We start from the raw sequence: 15,997 nt of genomic DNA, 5'->3' as shown, positions 1-15,997 counted from the left end.
CTGTTGTTTGCTGTCAGGCTCTGGAAAAAATAGAACTAATAAACATCCTTGCATCTGGATATCATTGTCTGTCTGTTTCTTCTGCACTGCTGTATTACCTTCACCTTCACACACTTGCCCACTTTGCCACAGTGTTGTTGTTGTTGACCTTCACTATAACGGCACCCTCGCTTATTGCCCGTTTTTGCCCATGGCCCTTACCAGGCGGTAAAAAGAGGGTTGACTGTATTAGCTTTACTTTTTACAGACAATTAATATACCATGTTGTATCCTGATATGACGGCCATTCTTGTAGTCGAGCGTCTCAATTATACTGAATTGTGATAGACTGGGGTGTTTTGTCACTGTCCTTTCGGGTCTTGAACACAGTGTGATGGGAGCCAAGCACTCTGGACCACAGTATTTTGTTTTAAACAGGGCGCAACCTGTATGTTTATTTCAGAATGGTGTTCTTTTTATCCAGAGTCACACAAATCAAATTCCAACAATGTAAACAAAATAAACAAAACAAAACCTAGCTCTTTATTACTGAGCGCTACCTAAACCTTATAGCTATCTTTTAACTCTCCTTTCTACAAGTCAGACAGCTAAGCTGTTTACTGACTAACCAAAAACATGCCTTAAACTAGGCAATAATTGTTTCCCCCTTAGGTAGAACACCAACCTTTTAATCTATTTTGGCCTTTCCGTCTGTCATCTCCTTTACACACCTCGCGTTTGAAAAAACCATGCTCTTTCATGGCTGCCGAATTGGAGACAGGTGAAAACCCTCGTCTCAAAATGGTCACCACTGTGGAACTCTGGGAATTGTAGTCTTTTCTGACTTGGTAGTCAAAGATTGCAATTTACTTGTGTGACCCAAATTCAGTAGAGAGGATACAGGCTCATTGTCACTCTTGGACCAATATACACACCCTCCACCACTTTCCCATATATTTTATAGTTCACTTTGTCACATGTATATATTGGGTTTTAACCCAGTGACAAATGTGTTTCATTGTATTTGAGCTCTTTGCCTTCACCTGAAAGCTTACTTACTGCTGCATTTTAAATCCTGAATTAATTTTTATGTTGACAATGATGGTTTCACTTACACAGCACAATTGCTATAAACAGATAATCTCTGATTCTTCACTCTGCCATTATAAAATCTTAAAAATGGAAATAAACAATTATATAAACCACAGTGTAAACATCTTCAGGTACACAGACAAGTGCCAATACACAATAAGCCTGCATTCAAGAAAATACCTCTCCACACTGCCAAAATGCAAATCAGCAGTACTGGCTGGCAAAATGAGAAACAGAAGGGAAGTGCAAAGAGAAGCAAACTTCCACGCTGATTACAGTGTTTATAAATTACACCACAAACAACTGTTGAGACAAACGTCAATTTGAAGTAGCCTGTATGATACATGTAAAATGTTCATACCTGATGGGCCAATATATAAATATTATGGCCAACATCTTTTGGAAGGATCTGGTCACCTCCACTTTCCTCATTTGTATCGCTTTCCAGTGCTTGATTGTATGCATCTTTCATCACACCCACCTGTAATAAAGAAACAATATATATATATATATATAATATATATATATATATATATATATATATATATATATATATATATATATATATACATACATATACACACACACACACACACACATAATATGTATATATTATATATAATATATAGATATTATATATCTATATATAGATATATATATATATATATATACATGACACACACACACACACACACACACACACACACACATATATATAGACACACACACACACACTTAACCAACATAACCAACTCTTCAATCAACATGAAGTCTCTTGAGCCAGCATGACCAGTTGAAAACCTGCAAAGGCCAGGATAGACCAATGGTGGTCATTGCTGGAATTTCCAACTGGGCTGTAGCAGATTTCAAGTATTTTAAATAATTAACAAACAAGATCCTGAACAGAAAAAGTCTGCTGTTTGTTATACCAATGCATAATTGTATTTTGTAACTGTTCTTTGTTTTATAACCAAAATAGCCCACCAATTAAAACCAATTAGGGTACTTGGCTTTTCTTGAAGTGCTGAGTCTTGAAGGGACTTGGCTTTGTGGCGCTGGTTACTATGAAAAGGATTGCATTCTTACCAGTTCATGTGGTCTCATGTTATACAGGATCTTTTCTGCATTTTCACTGTCATGTCTGCTTTCCATTATTGCCAGCAAAAGCTTGGAGGCATTGTTCTGCAGAAACACAGGACAAAAATGTATCATCACACACTTTCACAAAACAATAAAAAACGAGGGACAGCATACATGTAGGCATAAAATGAACACTCTTTTGTGAACTGATTTCCATAGAATGTTTCTGGTCCCTTTAATGAATGTTTTTATTATCTGTTACTGAGCATTTTCATAATAGTTTCTGTCATCGCAATAAAGACATTAAGGATGACTTGCTTCAGGTTTTGCTACATGTCCAAGTATTACTGTACATGAAAACAAAGGAGTTACAATGAAATCAATGACACACTTCAAGACAAACTCTTGGGTTATCAAGAGCCAAACAAATAAGTTACTCGTACCTTTAACTCCAGCACCAGGTCAATGCGATACTTGCCAAGAGGGTTGATGTCATTCAATATGAGTGCAATTATAATATCAATCCCATTGGATTCGTGTTGTGCTATGCAGGTCTGGAAAAAAGTAAAGTTTAGAAATACTAGGCCCTGCTTACAAAACTCTTATATATAAATAGCTTTCGAGAAAGTGAGAGAAAGGCTATAGAATTATGGGTAAATTGGGATATGCAAATACCAGCATTACAACAGCCAATCTTTGGTATATATATATATATACCATATAGATATATATATTATGCCTATTATATATATATATATATATATATATATATATATATACAGCTCTGGAAAAAATTAAGAGACCACTGCAAAATTATCAGTTTCTCTGGTTTTACTATTTATAGGTATGTGTTTGGGTAAAATGAACATTTTTGTTTTATTCTATAAACTACTGACAACATTTCTCCCAAATTCCAAATAAAAATATTGTCATTTAGAGCATTTATATGCAGAAAATGACAACTGGTCAAAATAACAAAAAAGATGCAGTGTTGTCAGACCTCGAATAATGCAAAGAAAATAAGTTCAGATTCATTTTTAAACAACACAATACTAATGTTTTAATTTAGGAAGAGTTCAGAAATCAATATTTGGTGGAATAACCCTGATTTTCAAGTACAGCTTTCATGCGTCTTGGCATGCTCTCCACCAGTCTTTCACATTGATGTTGGGTGACTTTATGCCACTCCTGGCGCAAAAATTCAAGCAGCTCGGCTTTGTTTGATGGCTTGTGACCATCCATCTTCCTCTTGATCACATTCCAGAGGTATTCAGTGGGGTTCAGGTCTGGAGATTGGGCTGGCCATGACAGGGTCTTGATCTGGTGGTCCTCCATCCACACCTTGATTGACCTAGCTGTGTGGCATGGAGAATTGTCCTGCTGGAAAAACCACTCCTCAGAGTTGGGGAACATTGTCAGAGCAGAAGGAAGCAAGTTTTCTTCCAGGACAACCTTGTACTTGGCTTGATTCATGCGTCCTTCACAAAGACAAATCTGCCCGATTCCAGCCTTGCTGAAGCACCCCCAGATCATCACCGATCCTCCACCACATTTCACAGTGGGTGCGAGACACTGTGGCTTGTAGGCCTCTCCAGGTCTCCGTCTAACCATTAGACGACCAGGTGTTGGGAAAAGCTGAAAACTGGACTCATCTGGTGGTGCTTCAGCAAGGCTGCAATCGGGCAGATTTGTCTTTGTGAAGGGCGCATGAATCAAGCCTTGTCCTGGAAGAAAACAATGGTCAATTCTACAATGGTCCCCAACTCTGAGAATTGGTTTTTCCAGCAGGACAATGTTCCATGCCACACAGCCAGGTCAATCAAGGTGTGGATGGAGGACCACCAGATCAAGACCCTGTCATGGCCAGCCCAATCTCCAGACCTGAACCCCACTGAATACCTCTGGAATGTGATCAAGAGGAAGATGGATGGTCACAAGCCATCAAACAAAGCCGAGCTGCTTGAATTTTTGTGCCAGGAGTGGCATAAAGTCATCCAATATCAATGTGAAAGACTGGTGGAGAGCATGCCAAGACGCATGAAAGCTGTACTTGAAAATCAGGGTTATTCCACCAAATATTGATTTCTGAACTCTTCCTAAGTTAAAACATTAGTATTGTGTTGTTTAAAAATGAATCTGAACTTATTTTCTTTGCATTATTCGAGGTCTGACAACACTGCATCTTTTTTGTTATTTTGACCAGTTGTCATTTTCTGCATATAAATGCTCTAAATGACAATATTTTTATTTGGAATTTGGGAGAGATGTTATCAGTAGTTTATAGAATAAAACAAAAATGTTCATTTTACCCAAACACATACCTATAAATAGTAAAACCAGAGAAACTGATAATTTTGCAGTGGTCTCTTAATATTTTCCAGAGCTGTATATGTGTGTATGTGTATATATATATATATATATATATATATATATATATATATATATATATATATATATATATAATATATATATATATATATTCCATTATTTTCTTACTCAAGTGGTCCTTCAGTGAGGAACGGCATATTATTAATTACAATATTCCTGCCAAACTACTGATGAACATCCCAGTGCTTGTAATATCTGTCACATTATAGCAGCTGAACTTGTGCATTCAGTCATAAACTTGGCATTCAGTCACAAACTCACACAGTCCTGAATGTAATTTAATGGAAAGCAAAGCAATTTTGTTTGTAATCCCCACTAATATAAAAGCAATACTGACGCTGTATAAAATATATATTTTTAAATAATCCCAACTAAGACATGAGACTGGAAAATGTAAAGATTTTGATTAATTTTACTGCTCTATGAACATTAACTTATGTATTAACTGATATTGAAACTCTAGGAACATTCTAGTTAAAAGTTTTCAGTTCAAGGTTTAACAAACATGGGCATCTATCACTTCTTCTCTAGACCAACAGTGAGATCATTCGTTTTTATTTTTAGTTCCCTGACACAGCTGTCTCAGTACTTCTGCTAAATCAAAACAAGTGGGCACTCTAAACTCAAAAGGAGAGTTACTTTGAATCTGTGATTGCCTGAAGTCAATTCAGGTTAATCACAAACACAGTACTATATTCCAACCCCTCAATTATATAAACCGGATTCTGCAGAGCCACGAACCCCCCTGTGAGCTGAAAGTAAAATTTTCACCATTAATTTGCGGTTTTTAATAACTATGCGCAAATAATGCCTGAGGGGAAATATCGTGGCTCACTTGAATAGAAAAAAGTGTCTAGAAGTAGTTGTTCTGTGATTTAAGGATTGAGACAATTGCTTGCATCATGAATGAAATGAAATCGTAGAGTTTCGCGGTTTCAAATCAAATGATACAGTCGGCAGTCTGATTTATTATGGTTTTCTGTTACGCTTCAATGCATATTTTATAGATAAAAATGCCTGTTACAAGCTCTTATTTTAGTGGACCGAAAATGTCATGTGTCACACACATATGATGAAATTATATATATATATAAGATATATATATATATATCTAATATATATATTATATATATGATTACTAATAACAATTTATATATTGTTTAAAGTAGTGACTTTTATTCTGGTGTTTTTCATCTACAAAATATGGTTTTCTATGATGTGCTTTTGCACTGCACATTATAACTTTAACGTGTAATGTTTGTTTTGTGAAAATATTTGAAATGACAAAACAGGGGACATACTGCAGCAACTTTGAATTGTATTTCTCCAGTCAATAAATGTTAACTGCACTATATGCTTCTTTAGTATGAATGTGTGCTGTGCAAAAACTACCTTTCGATTTTAAGCATGCCTAATTGTACACGTAATCTATTACCTAATATTAATAATGCCTGTAATTGTGCCGCTGTCTGAGTCAACACATGCGTACATACAAGCACTTCCGCTATGCAAGGACAGGAGATACAAATGGGAAGTACCTGGTTTTCATGACAGGGCCCCTGGCAGTACTCTGTTATGCTCTCCAGTGTCTGTTTGACCAGATCGACGTTTCTTTCATTGATGTAGAGTCCCAGGAGGCCTAACCCTCCTGTTGTACTCCCACAGATACAGTCCAGAAACTGGAGCGTCTCGCACACCAGGTTATAGTTGGTTTTGTTGTTTTGGTGTCTGAGAAAGTTCTGTTTCAATAAACGCAGAGAAATTAACAAACATAGTTATTGTTAATATTGTTTCATCAATAAAAATGTGACAGCTCGCATGGCAGAATTGTTGGCAGGAACTTTGCAGAAATCCAAAAATCCGAAAGCAAGTCTTATTTTTTGCATTTCTGTACTGTGAGATAGATTGCTGATTATATCTTTTGCAAAGATATTTAGCAAGCATAGGAACTCAGTGGGGCAAAATGGGCAACACATATCCTACCTCCAGGACTTCTTAGTTTATTAATTTATCCAAATACTTGTAATTGACCACAAGCAGTACTACTGAGGTCCAAAGAACATTTTGTGAGATAGAATAAAAACAACTGCCCCACCTGCAGATCCCGGTTGTGGTTCTCACAGAGCAGCTGAAGGTACCGCAAGATGGGTTCCATGATCGCTATGGCGGGACTCATTTGCATTTCTTCTGGAGAGCTGTCATCAGCTCCTCCCTCAGTCCCTGAGCCAATCAGATCACTCTCAGGGTCAAGTTCCTTCCGATACAGGCAGTAAGCCTTAGAGGTGGCAGAGGAGGCTTCTTTTAACTGCCCTTTAATTTCATCTTTGAGGTGAAGAGGTGAACCCTTGCCTATTTAAAAAAAACAACAACAAAAAAAACACATTACATAACATCAACCCTCTTGTTTGTAACAAGGGATTTGTGAAAACTGCATTGATGGGTACTGTACAGCATATATTTTATGCTGATATCACTCATGAAATTATTCTGAATTCATGTTTTTAATGTTTGACATAATTCTCACAATACATTAAGAAATCCTAATCTTCCCCAAAATCTCCAAGATGATGATGTTCTTTTTTCAATTTTTTTTCCTCTCGGGTGAACTGTATCAATCAATCAATCAATCTTTTATATAGCGCCTATCGTGCTGGAACACCATCACATCTGATGAAATACAAAGCTACATATTTTTGCTCTCTCAAAAGTTACACAGCATCTCAACATACAATCTCTGCCTCCTAGCAACATCGTTGCTACTTATCCAGCTGTGCACAAGATGACCAAACATTTTTGACAGTACCTAAGGTTCTAATCTGCTTACAAGGCCCAATGCTCCGCCATTTATCTCCCTCCCACTCCCTCCACAGCTAATGTTTTCTTTGACTAAACACACCACCTTTTTTCTTCGTCCTGGAAGTTGTCATGTCTCCGTCATCGTCCTTCTTCTTGCAGCTCAGATCGTAGGTATTCATCGACATTGTTGATCGGATCTCTTGCTGAGCCATCTTCATCCGATCATAAAAGACTTTGAAGAATTTTTCAGATTTCTTCTGTTTACTCAGCTGATGGTAAAATGAATTCTGGAGCAAAGAAACACATATATTGGAGCAATGGCTGTCCAAAGTCAGCTCTTTTCTCAAACTTCTTTGCTAAACTAAAAAAGTTGCATGGTGGCAATGGTAGTAGAAGAACACATACTAGTCCAGTCTGTTTATATTCCTTAAAAATTGTTTTTAGTTGAAAGGACAAAACATTCCTTGAAATCTGCTGGCCCCTTCTCACCTCACTTTATAAATGACAATTCAGCTTATTTATAGCTAACGTTTCCCCTCACTGTACCTGTATCTGGGTATTTCCTCCTTTCAACAAAGCAATTCCCAGCAAAATGCTTTCCTGGAAGATCCTGTCATTTTTAGTGCTCACAATGAGATCTACAACCAGTTCAGAAGCCCCTTCACTGTCTAATAGGCACTGAATATCAGCCAAGCAGGTCCCAGTTTTGTCTGAGTCTTGCGCAGATGATCCACCTGCACACAAATAAACCATTCAACACAGTTAAGCCATGTACCAAAAACACAAATAAACAACAAAACACTCAAGGGAAACCTAGGCTCTTGTTATTCCCTTTGATTACATTATTTATTTTTACAAAAATAAAGACAATGTATTATTGTACAATAGCAACACACACACACACACACACACACACACACACACACACACACACACACACACACACACACACACACACACACACCACACACACACACACACACACACACACACACACACACACACACCACCACACACACACAAGAACTGGACGCAGTATGTCAGGGGGAAATATATGTCACAAATTAATAAAACAGTGCTATTGTACCTGTTATATGGGTGCCAACTTCCCAAGCCAAGCAAATATAAGCATTGTAGTTCCCCTCATTGTAGTACCAGCAAAATAATTATGGCCAATTAAAACAACACATTTATGCAGTTAGCCTTTGACTCGCTTTACTAAATCTTTGTTAACTGAACGTTCATACCAATGTCATCAAAACTCCCGCTCCCAAAGCAAAACAGAAAGTACAAAATGGCAAGACGACCCGACATTTAACACCATAGCAAAAGAAAAAAATCTGCATGTATGCATCGCAAAATAAGAAAGCAAGTCAGCAAGACAACGCTAATGTTTTCTCACCTAAGTGAGGCATACTGTTAATCGAAGGACAATTGGAGACATGGATAAAAACATATGGCTTAGCTTGATGGAACGGGTCGATTTGGTTAACCTGAAAAAGGCTTGACGCAGTCTAAAAGAAGTGACTTTTATAAACTACAGTAAATGTTAAAAAATAAAGTATAGTAAGAGGTTTGTTTGTTTTGCACAAATGAAGGCTCGCTTAAACTAAAGCATCAGTTTTGTAAACAGCAGAATATTTTTTTTTTTTTTTTTACTTTTTGTTTAAAAAAAAAAAAAAGGGTTTGTCTGTACATATTCAACTTTCTTTTTTTAACTGCTTAAAAAAGATGCTGTTGAGCTTAAATTGCTTTGTGAAACAAATAGATGGCATCGTGCAATGGGGGCTAGTATTCAGCAGGCTTACAGTCGTGCCACAAACAGTAAAGTTCAAATGACAGTACAGTAAAAAAAAAAAAAAAAAAAAGTATGCTTTTTTGTTTTTATGGAATTGTTGTTTGGGTGATTTGAAACTAAATTATTGTTTTATTTATTAATTTATTTTAAAGTATAAACTGTTCCTCAAAAGTAACCATGTATGTTTCATACAGACGGGAAAAGGTGTCACTAGTATACTTACTGTTGTGTTGAGAACTAGTTCTGTAAAAAAAAGACTAATGTTTTATTAAGATGGCCTGGAGATACTGTAATTGTAGAACTAAAAAATTAAAACATTTCAATTTATTGCAAAGCATAGAAGGTTGTTTTCTTTTTTTGGGGGGGGGGGGCCCCTCACTATAACGCCACCCTCGCTTATTGTCCCTTTTTGCCCATGGCCCTTACCTGGTGGTATAAAGAGGGTTTACTGTACATATAACTCCTTATTAAGTTGTTTGAGATAGGTCAGATAGCCTAAATAGGTCAAATGAGTGCTGCTAAATCTTCTTTATGCAATCTTAAAACTCTTTCTACAGAAACCAAGATTCTTTTAATATAGGTACTATAAACGACATAGACGTCTTCAAGGAAATTACATCAGAGAGTTAAAATCCTTTCACATTGTGATTGGTCCATAACTTCAAGTAGGCATCGTTTTGACTAGTGCTAAAACTAAAGGGAAATTCTGGAGCTATTACTAGCAGCAAGTGTAAAACCAACTGACTCTATGCCTATGTTTCCATTAAAACGGTTGTATTCAATAAATCCATACACTTAAACAAACTAAAAAAGTGCCACAAGCCTAATGGAAATAGGCTGAATTCAGCTGTTATTTGACTTTCCAAAATATGCTTGACTTTACCTTAAAATCAGTGGAAAGCAAATCATCTGCCCATCATGCTCAGATTTCTAGACTGTGCTCCATGTAAGTGCTAGGCAGAGCCGTCTACTGACACGGAACAGCCAGATCCAATATTTTATATTTAATAACATTAATAAAAGCAATGGACTGTTTACAGCTGTACATAGAATTTGGAAAGCCATTTGATGGCTTGCGTTTTACCACAGTCACAATTAGACTTAATTCCCTACTTACTTATGGAAGAGGTAGCTGCATCAGGCTTCTCACCAGGAATTCTGTACAGCTGGGCAGCAGAACATTATAGCCGGGAGCACTTTTAACGTAAAAATAAACTTGCCTTACCTTAATATATAATACGACAAATAATTTGAATAATTTCGTTGACTGCATCGGGTTGCTCTTTTATATGTTCTACATATTTTATTACTGTTTTTTTTTTTATTGTGGTAAATTACCGTGCTTATTTAGGCTCTCTACGATTTGACTGGAGAAAGATAACGTAGATTTATTGGAGTACACCAAAAAAAAAAAAAAAAGGTAACCTTTTCACTTCCTTTTTAGCGTAATTATTGAGCTTATTGCTTAATTTAAATTGTTTTCTTTATGTTAAGTTTTCAGGGCATTTTGTTAATGCACGTCTGTTTTTGTTTTTTGCTGTTCTACATTTTTTGAATGCAACTGTTCATTTTAACTTTTTTTTTTTTTTTTTTTTCACACACAACAGTACTCACGCACATTTGGTTGAAACTGCAGTGTAATAATCCAGCACTGAAGCATTTGTATATCAGCTAACAAGTGTTCAGCTGATATCCCATACAGCCTTTATACATGAACCCCCCAATATCTCTCACAAGCACCTGGGTACATATTTTCACGATATCACAACAAAAGGAAGGGGGGAGGGGGTTGGTGCATGTGTATAGCTATTATTAAGTGATAGAGCCTGTCGACGCCGGCTCTACCGTGTGGTAGATGATCACGTCTGGAGTTAAGCAACCCGAGCTGAAGGCGAGGGTGCTAACGAAAGTCAAGGTAATCTACCACAAAAAGAAAACTATTTATTTCTTTATTTTCTCTTTTAAAAAAAATTTAAAACCTATATTTACCTTGAAATTCTGATATTTCGCCGGGTAACCCGCTGAAGAAAATAGTCCCTAACATAATTAGAACAGAAAATGACATACACGTAGAGAAAACAGTTTTTATTTTTATTATTATTATTATTATTATTATTATGACAACGCCAGATAAACTGTAGGATTGTTAAATAGTCTGTGTAATCGGACTCGAAACTTCTTCTTGGAGGCGGGGCGTCATTCAAGCTGGAAGAGAGTGGATTGGCTAGTGCGGAAAGAACTGAAACAGGTTCGGCAGTTTGACGGGCTGGTTTTGAGTGCAGGTGTTGTTTGCATCCAGCTGATGACATAATTGTGGACCAATCATGTCTTTCCTGTTGATTTGCTCTCCAGTAGCTGCGAATTGAGCCTTTGTTACGGTGTCCTGTCACAGACGTATAATTTTGCCTGTCTCAAGACCAGCGAAAGAAAGTATGTTTAAGTAGCTTTTTATGTTATCGGACTAGTTGCAGATTAGAATGTCTTTATGCGCGGATTGATTTAAAATTTAATTCACAGTTAAGCACTTCAACGTTCCAGTGGGCATCTATGCAAAATAGAAGCCCGCTAGATCTGGAAGCTGATTGGCTGTTCGCACTCAATCGTTTCCTAATGTACTACATATCACCTTACAGTACAATAATACGACAAAAAAATGGACAGAATGATAATACCCAAAAATAATCTTAATTTTTTTAATAAAGTAGTCAGCACTAATATAGTATTAGGCAGTGGATTGCGACCTGCTTTAATTGTCACTATTTTTGCTTCGAAAATAATTGGTTATTTTTTTAGCAGTCATTTTAACATTTTAGCATCTCGAAGTGATCTCGAAGAAAACCCACCCGTTCAACTCTCTGACTGGTTAAATGTTGTGTCAAGACGTAACAGCGCTGTCATGTGGTTCCAAGATTTTTTTTTCACCCAGCAACGCGCAAGTGATCTGGTCTGCTAGCAGTGCGATCAATCCTTATTGTTAAAGGCACAGTAGCATGTGCAAGACGGGTGGATTGGGTTTTTTCAGTCGGGTGGCAACAGCCACTTCACTGGGCGGCCCGCCCAGCTGAAAAGGCCTGTGGAGAACCCTGAACATTTTTGTTCTAACATGGTTAAGTGCAGTCCACTATCTTCGAGTCAAGGAGAAGCCAAAAACACTGAACACAAAAAAGGTGGGTCGGAAGATTTTTTTTTTTTTAAACGTAGCATATATCCAGTAATGGTTTTGTACATTTATTTTGCTTCTGAATTGTTCATACTAGCTATATCAAATAAAACAGACAACCCATAAAAGAAAAAAAAAAAATGAATTACATGTACTCATGAAACTAACAAGATTCTTAACAAGGGGAAGGATTGTGTAACAAGTACTATACAGGAACTACAGCCTCAGGCTCTTTTTCATGTGGGTAAAGTCAGCAAAATAGTCAAGCTTTTCACTAGAAATGGATTTTAATGGAAGTTCGAATTCTAAGAAGCACATAACTGCTCATTTTAATTTTAACTGAAACAAACAGAATATTTATCATCATAAACAAAGCATCCCCAGGAACAAGAAATTGGCAGGAATATTTCTAAACATGCATGCCCACTCAGTAAAACAAATATAATCTGAGAATATCGTAATTCTAAAAAAAAAAAAGTATATATCATATTTACCCCCCAGAGAAGATTTGGACAAACTTCCTGAAGACAGTGAGCTGTTAATGACATTTCCCAAATCTGTTTTTGTGAAACTGCGGGCACTACCAAAGTAGCGGGTGAGGAGAATTCTTCTTAATACGTTGCCCTTGGGGATGAAAAAAAAAGATCAATTTGATGTGGTAGAAAAGGCTGTATTCTTGTCACTTTACTAGAGTTAAGAGTATGAACTGACTTTTGTAAGGTTAACATCAGACATTTGTATAACAACCCAAACACTCATAACATATACAAATGTTGACATTACATTAAGGTTTTTGAGCCACTTTAGGAAAGTACAGTCATAGATATGACCATTTTCAGCTTGCCTACATGGACCGCTCGTGGCTTCAGAACCATCCAAGTCACTCAATTGTATGGAAATACAATGCATTACAAATATAGGTGGACATTTTTGTTAATTATTTACAGGTAGAAACTAAATGTACTTCCCATAGTAGCAACTGTCTAATTTGCAAAAACACTGACACACAATACAGCAATCTCAATACCATGGGTTGAAATTGGGATATTAATTAAATAAACTGTTTGTTCACATTGGTACCCAAGAGGTTGTGATTTTCAATTGACAGCCAGGAATTACAGTACAATACTCCATTTAAATTACAGTACTATAGCCTAAACGTGTGTGTGGCAAAGTGGTTGGTAAGGGGAACAGATGTCGCGGTGATGCGGTGCAGGAGTGATGAACAGACAACAGTGATTCAGTGAATAAGTGCTTTATTGCTTTTTTCCAGGTCTGGCGACCGTCAAAAATAATAAATCCCCGGCAATACACAACAATGTGTAAAGCACGGGGATAATGAAAACAAGGGCACAGCCCCGAACAAAAACAACGGTACGGTCACCAGTCCTGGGTGATCGAAAACGTGCAGGTGCTCAGTGCAGTGGTGCTCCGGATAGTGCTCTCCTTTCGACAGCTCCGGAGATGTGCGTTAACTGTCTATTAGTGCGACAAAGACAGACAATTACAGATAGACAGAAAATAACACACAGCACGTAAAACACTCTTCACAAATACTCTGAGAGCTCCTCTCTCAGTCCTTCTCTCCTAACGTTAACCCAAACGAAGGAGAAGATCAGCGTTACCCTGGCCCCTATATGTAATCCCGCATGATATCGAGATAAACGGTTGCAGCTGCCTTATTACTTGCAGCTGCCTCTCGTTTACCTTTCAAATCAATACGGTCTTACAACAGAGTCGCGCTTCCCTCCAGGCTGACCCACTTCCCTGACCCGGAAACGAACTGTCAGGCCAGCCCTTCCAGATACTTCTCCTCCCGTTCTTTAGCGCCCTCACAGGTCGGGAGGAAGATTCATCACCAGAACTCATCTTTCCGTCACATATCCCACCGCTCAGAGTGGAGCCGAAGGAACACTCGGCTAAATCTACCTTCCCCATTACTCCCCCCTCCCGGGAAAAATAATCCGCATTTTGGTGGTCTTTCCCCGCACGGTGTACCATGTGGTACATGAAGGGCTGCAATGCCAGATACCACCGAGTTATCCGGGCATTGCTGTCCTTCATTGTGCTTAACCACTTGAGTGGGGCGTGGTCTGTGACCAGATCGAATGAGTGTCCCAGCAGGTAGTATCGTAAAGAGTGAGTAGCCCATTTAATGGCCAAACACTCTTTTTCGACTACGGAGTAGTTGCGTTCCCGAGGTAACATTTTTTTACTGAGGTATAATATCGGGTGTTCTACTCCAGCTACTTTTTGGGACAAGACTGCACCCAAACCTACATCCGATGCGTCGGTGTGGAGGATGAATCTCTTGGTGAAATCCGGTGTGATAAGAGTGGGGGCCTGGCAAAGTGTACGCTTAATAGTATCAAACGCTCCCTGACACTCAGCTGACCATTTAATTAAATTTGGAGCACTCTTTTTGGTGAGGTCGACTAACGGGTTAACCACTGTGGCGTACTCGGGGATGAAGCGGCGGTAATAACCGGCTAAGCCCAGTAGTGACCTCACCTGAGTCTTGGTTTTGGGGATCGCTGCATCAACCAAAGCCTGGATTTTGGTGACTACAGGTCTCACCCTTCCATTCCCCATTAAAAATCCCAAATATTGAGTCTCTGTTTTGGCAAACGCACATTTCCTCAAGTTAGCTGTCAGCCGGGCTGCCCTTAGAGACTGAAGAACGGCTGCAACCCTAGCCAAATGCTCTCGCCAGGTGGAGCTGTATATCACCACGTCATCAATATACGCTGCTGCATATTCATGATGTGGGCGTAAAACCTGGTCCATCAGTCTCTGAAAGGCAGCGGGCGCACCATGTAGCCCAAACGGCATGGTTTTAAAGTGGAACAGCCCTTCTGGTGTTGAAAATGCGGTTTTCTCTCTGGAGCTGCGGGTTAAAGGGATTTGCCAGTATCCCTTCGTCAGGTCCAGAGTGGAAATAAACCTCGCTTTTCCCAGTCTGTCTAAAAGTTCGTCGACCCGAGGCATGGGGTATGCATCGAACTTAGCAATAGCGTTCACCTTTCTGAAATCCACGCAGAAGCGGTTGGTGCCGTCTTTCTTAGCCACTATGACGATCGGACTGCACCACTCGCTCCTGGAAGGCTCAATCACCCCAAGCTCGAGCATATCCCATACCTCTTTGCGAACGCCACTTCGTCGACTTTCCGGGATCCGGTACGGTCTCTCTCGCACTGTGACACCTGGTGGAGAGATAATGTCATATTCAACTAAGTTTGTCCTGCCGGGCACGTCAGAAAAAACATCGCTGAACTCCTCAATAAGCTTACGCAGCTCTCTTTGCTGATCCGGAACCAATTGTTCCCCCATAGAAATCGCTCTTGTGCTCGGGGTCTCTGGACAGGGACCTAAATCATCCTCCATATTGCCTGGGGCTATAAATAAGACCTCCCTTGCCTGCCAGGGCTTTAACAAATTGACATGATAAATTTCACGTTCATTTCGGCGATCGGGCTGTCTAATTTCATAATTTACTTTCCCTATAGCCCGAATCACCTCATACGGCCCCTGCCATTTAGCACACAGTTTCGATTCAGATGAGGGAAGTAGCAGCATTACCTTGTCCCCTGGTCGAAAGGTTCGAATCCGTGCATTTTTGTTGTAATGCTGCTGTTGTCGGTGCTGAGCCGATCTGAGGTTGTCTTGGGCCAAACGACCGACCAAATCCAGGCGATCTCGTAGTA

The 15,997-nt window shown here is 38.7% G+C and overlaps 1 protein-coding gene across 2 annotated transcripts in view; it reads right to left on the bottom strand.

The window, feature by feature from the left end:
* LOC121319707 (inositol 1,4,5-trisphosphate receptor type 2-like) overlaps window positions 1–15,997 on the bottom strand; it is a 123,569-nt gene that overhangs the window by 32,390 nt on the left and 75,182 nt on the right. For both annotated transcript variants that reach the window (XM_041257408.1, XM_041257407.1), the window contains exons 38-45: window positions 12,788–12,917; window positions 7,882–8,069; window positions 7,439–7,622; window positions 6,635–6,888; window positions 6,078–6,278; window positions 2,595–2,705; window positions 2,158–2,253; window positions 1,433–1,552 (exon numbers count right to left, since the gene is read on the bottom strand). In XM_041257408.1, the coding sequence (XP_041113342.1) occupies window positions 1,433–1,552; window positions 2,158–2,253; window positions 2,595–2,705; window positions 6,078–6,278; window positions 6,635–6,888; window positions 7,439–7,622; window positions 7,882–8,069; window positions 12,788–12,917 (1,284 nt within the window). The remainder of the gene's footprint in view (window positions 1–1,432; window positions 1,553–2,157; window positions 2,254–2,594; window positions 2,706–6,077; window positions 6,279–6,634; window positions 6,889–7,438; window positions 7,623–7,881; window positions 8,070–12,787; window positions 12,918–15,997) is intronic.

This window comes from Polyodon spathula, chromosome 8, assembly GCF_017654505.1.
Source record: "Polyodon spathula isolate WHYD16114869_AA chromosome 8, ASM1765450v1, whole genome shotgun sequence".
Classification (NCBI taxonomy): domain Eukaryota; kingdom Metazoa; phylum Chordata; class Actinopteri; order Acipenseriformes; family Polyodontidae; genus Polyodon; species Polyodon spathula.
The sequence above is the reverse complement of the archived record's forward strand: the minus strand, read 5'-3'. Positions and strand labels throughout refer to the sequence as shown.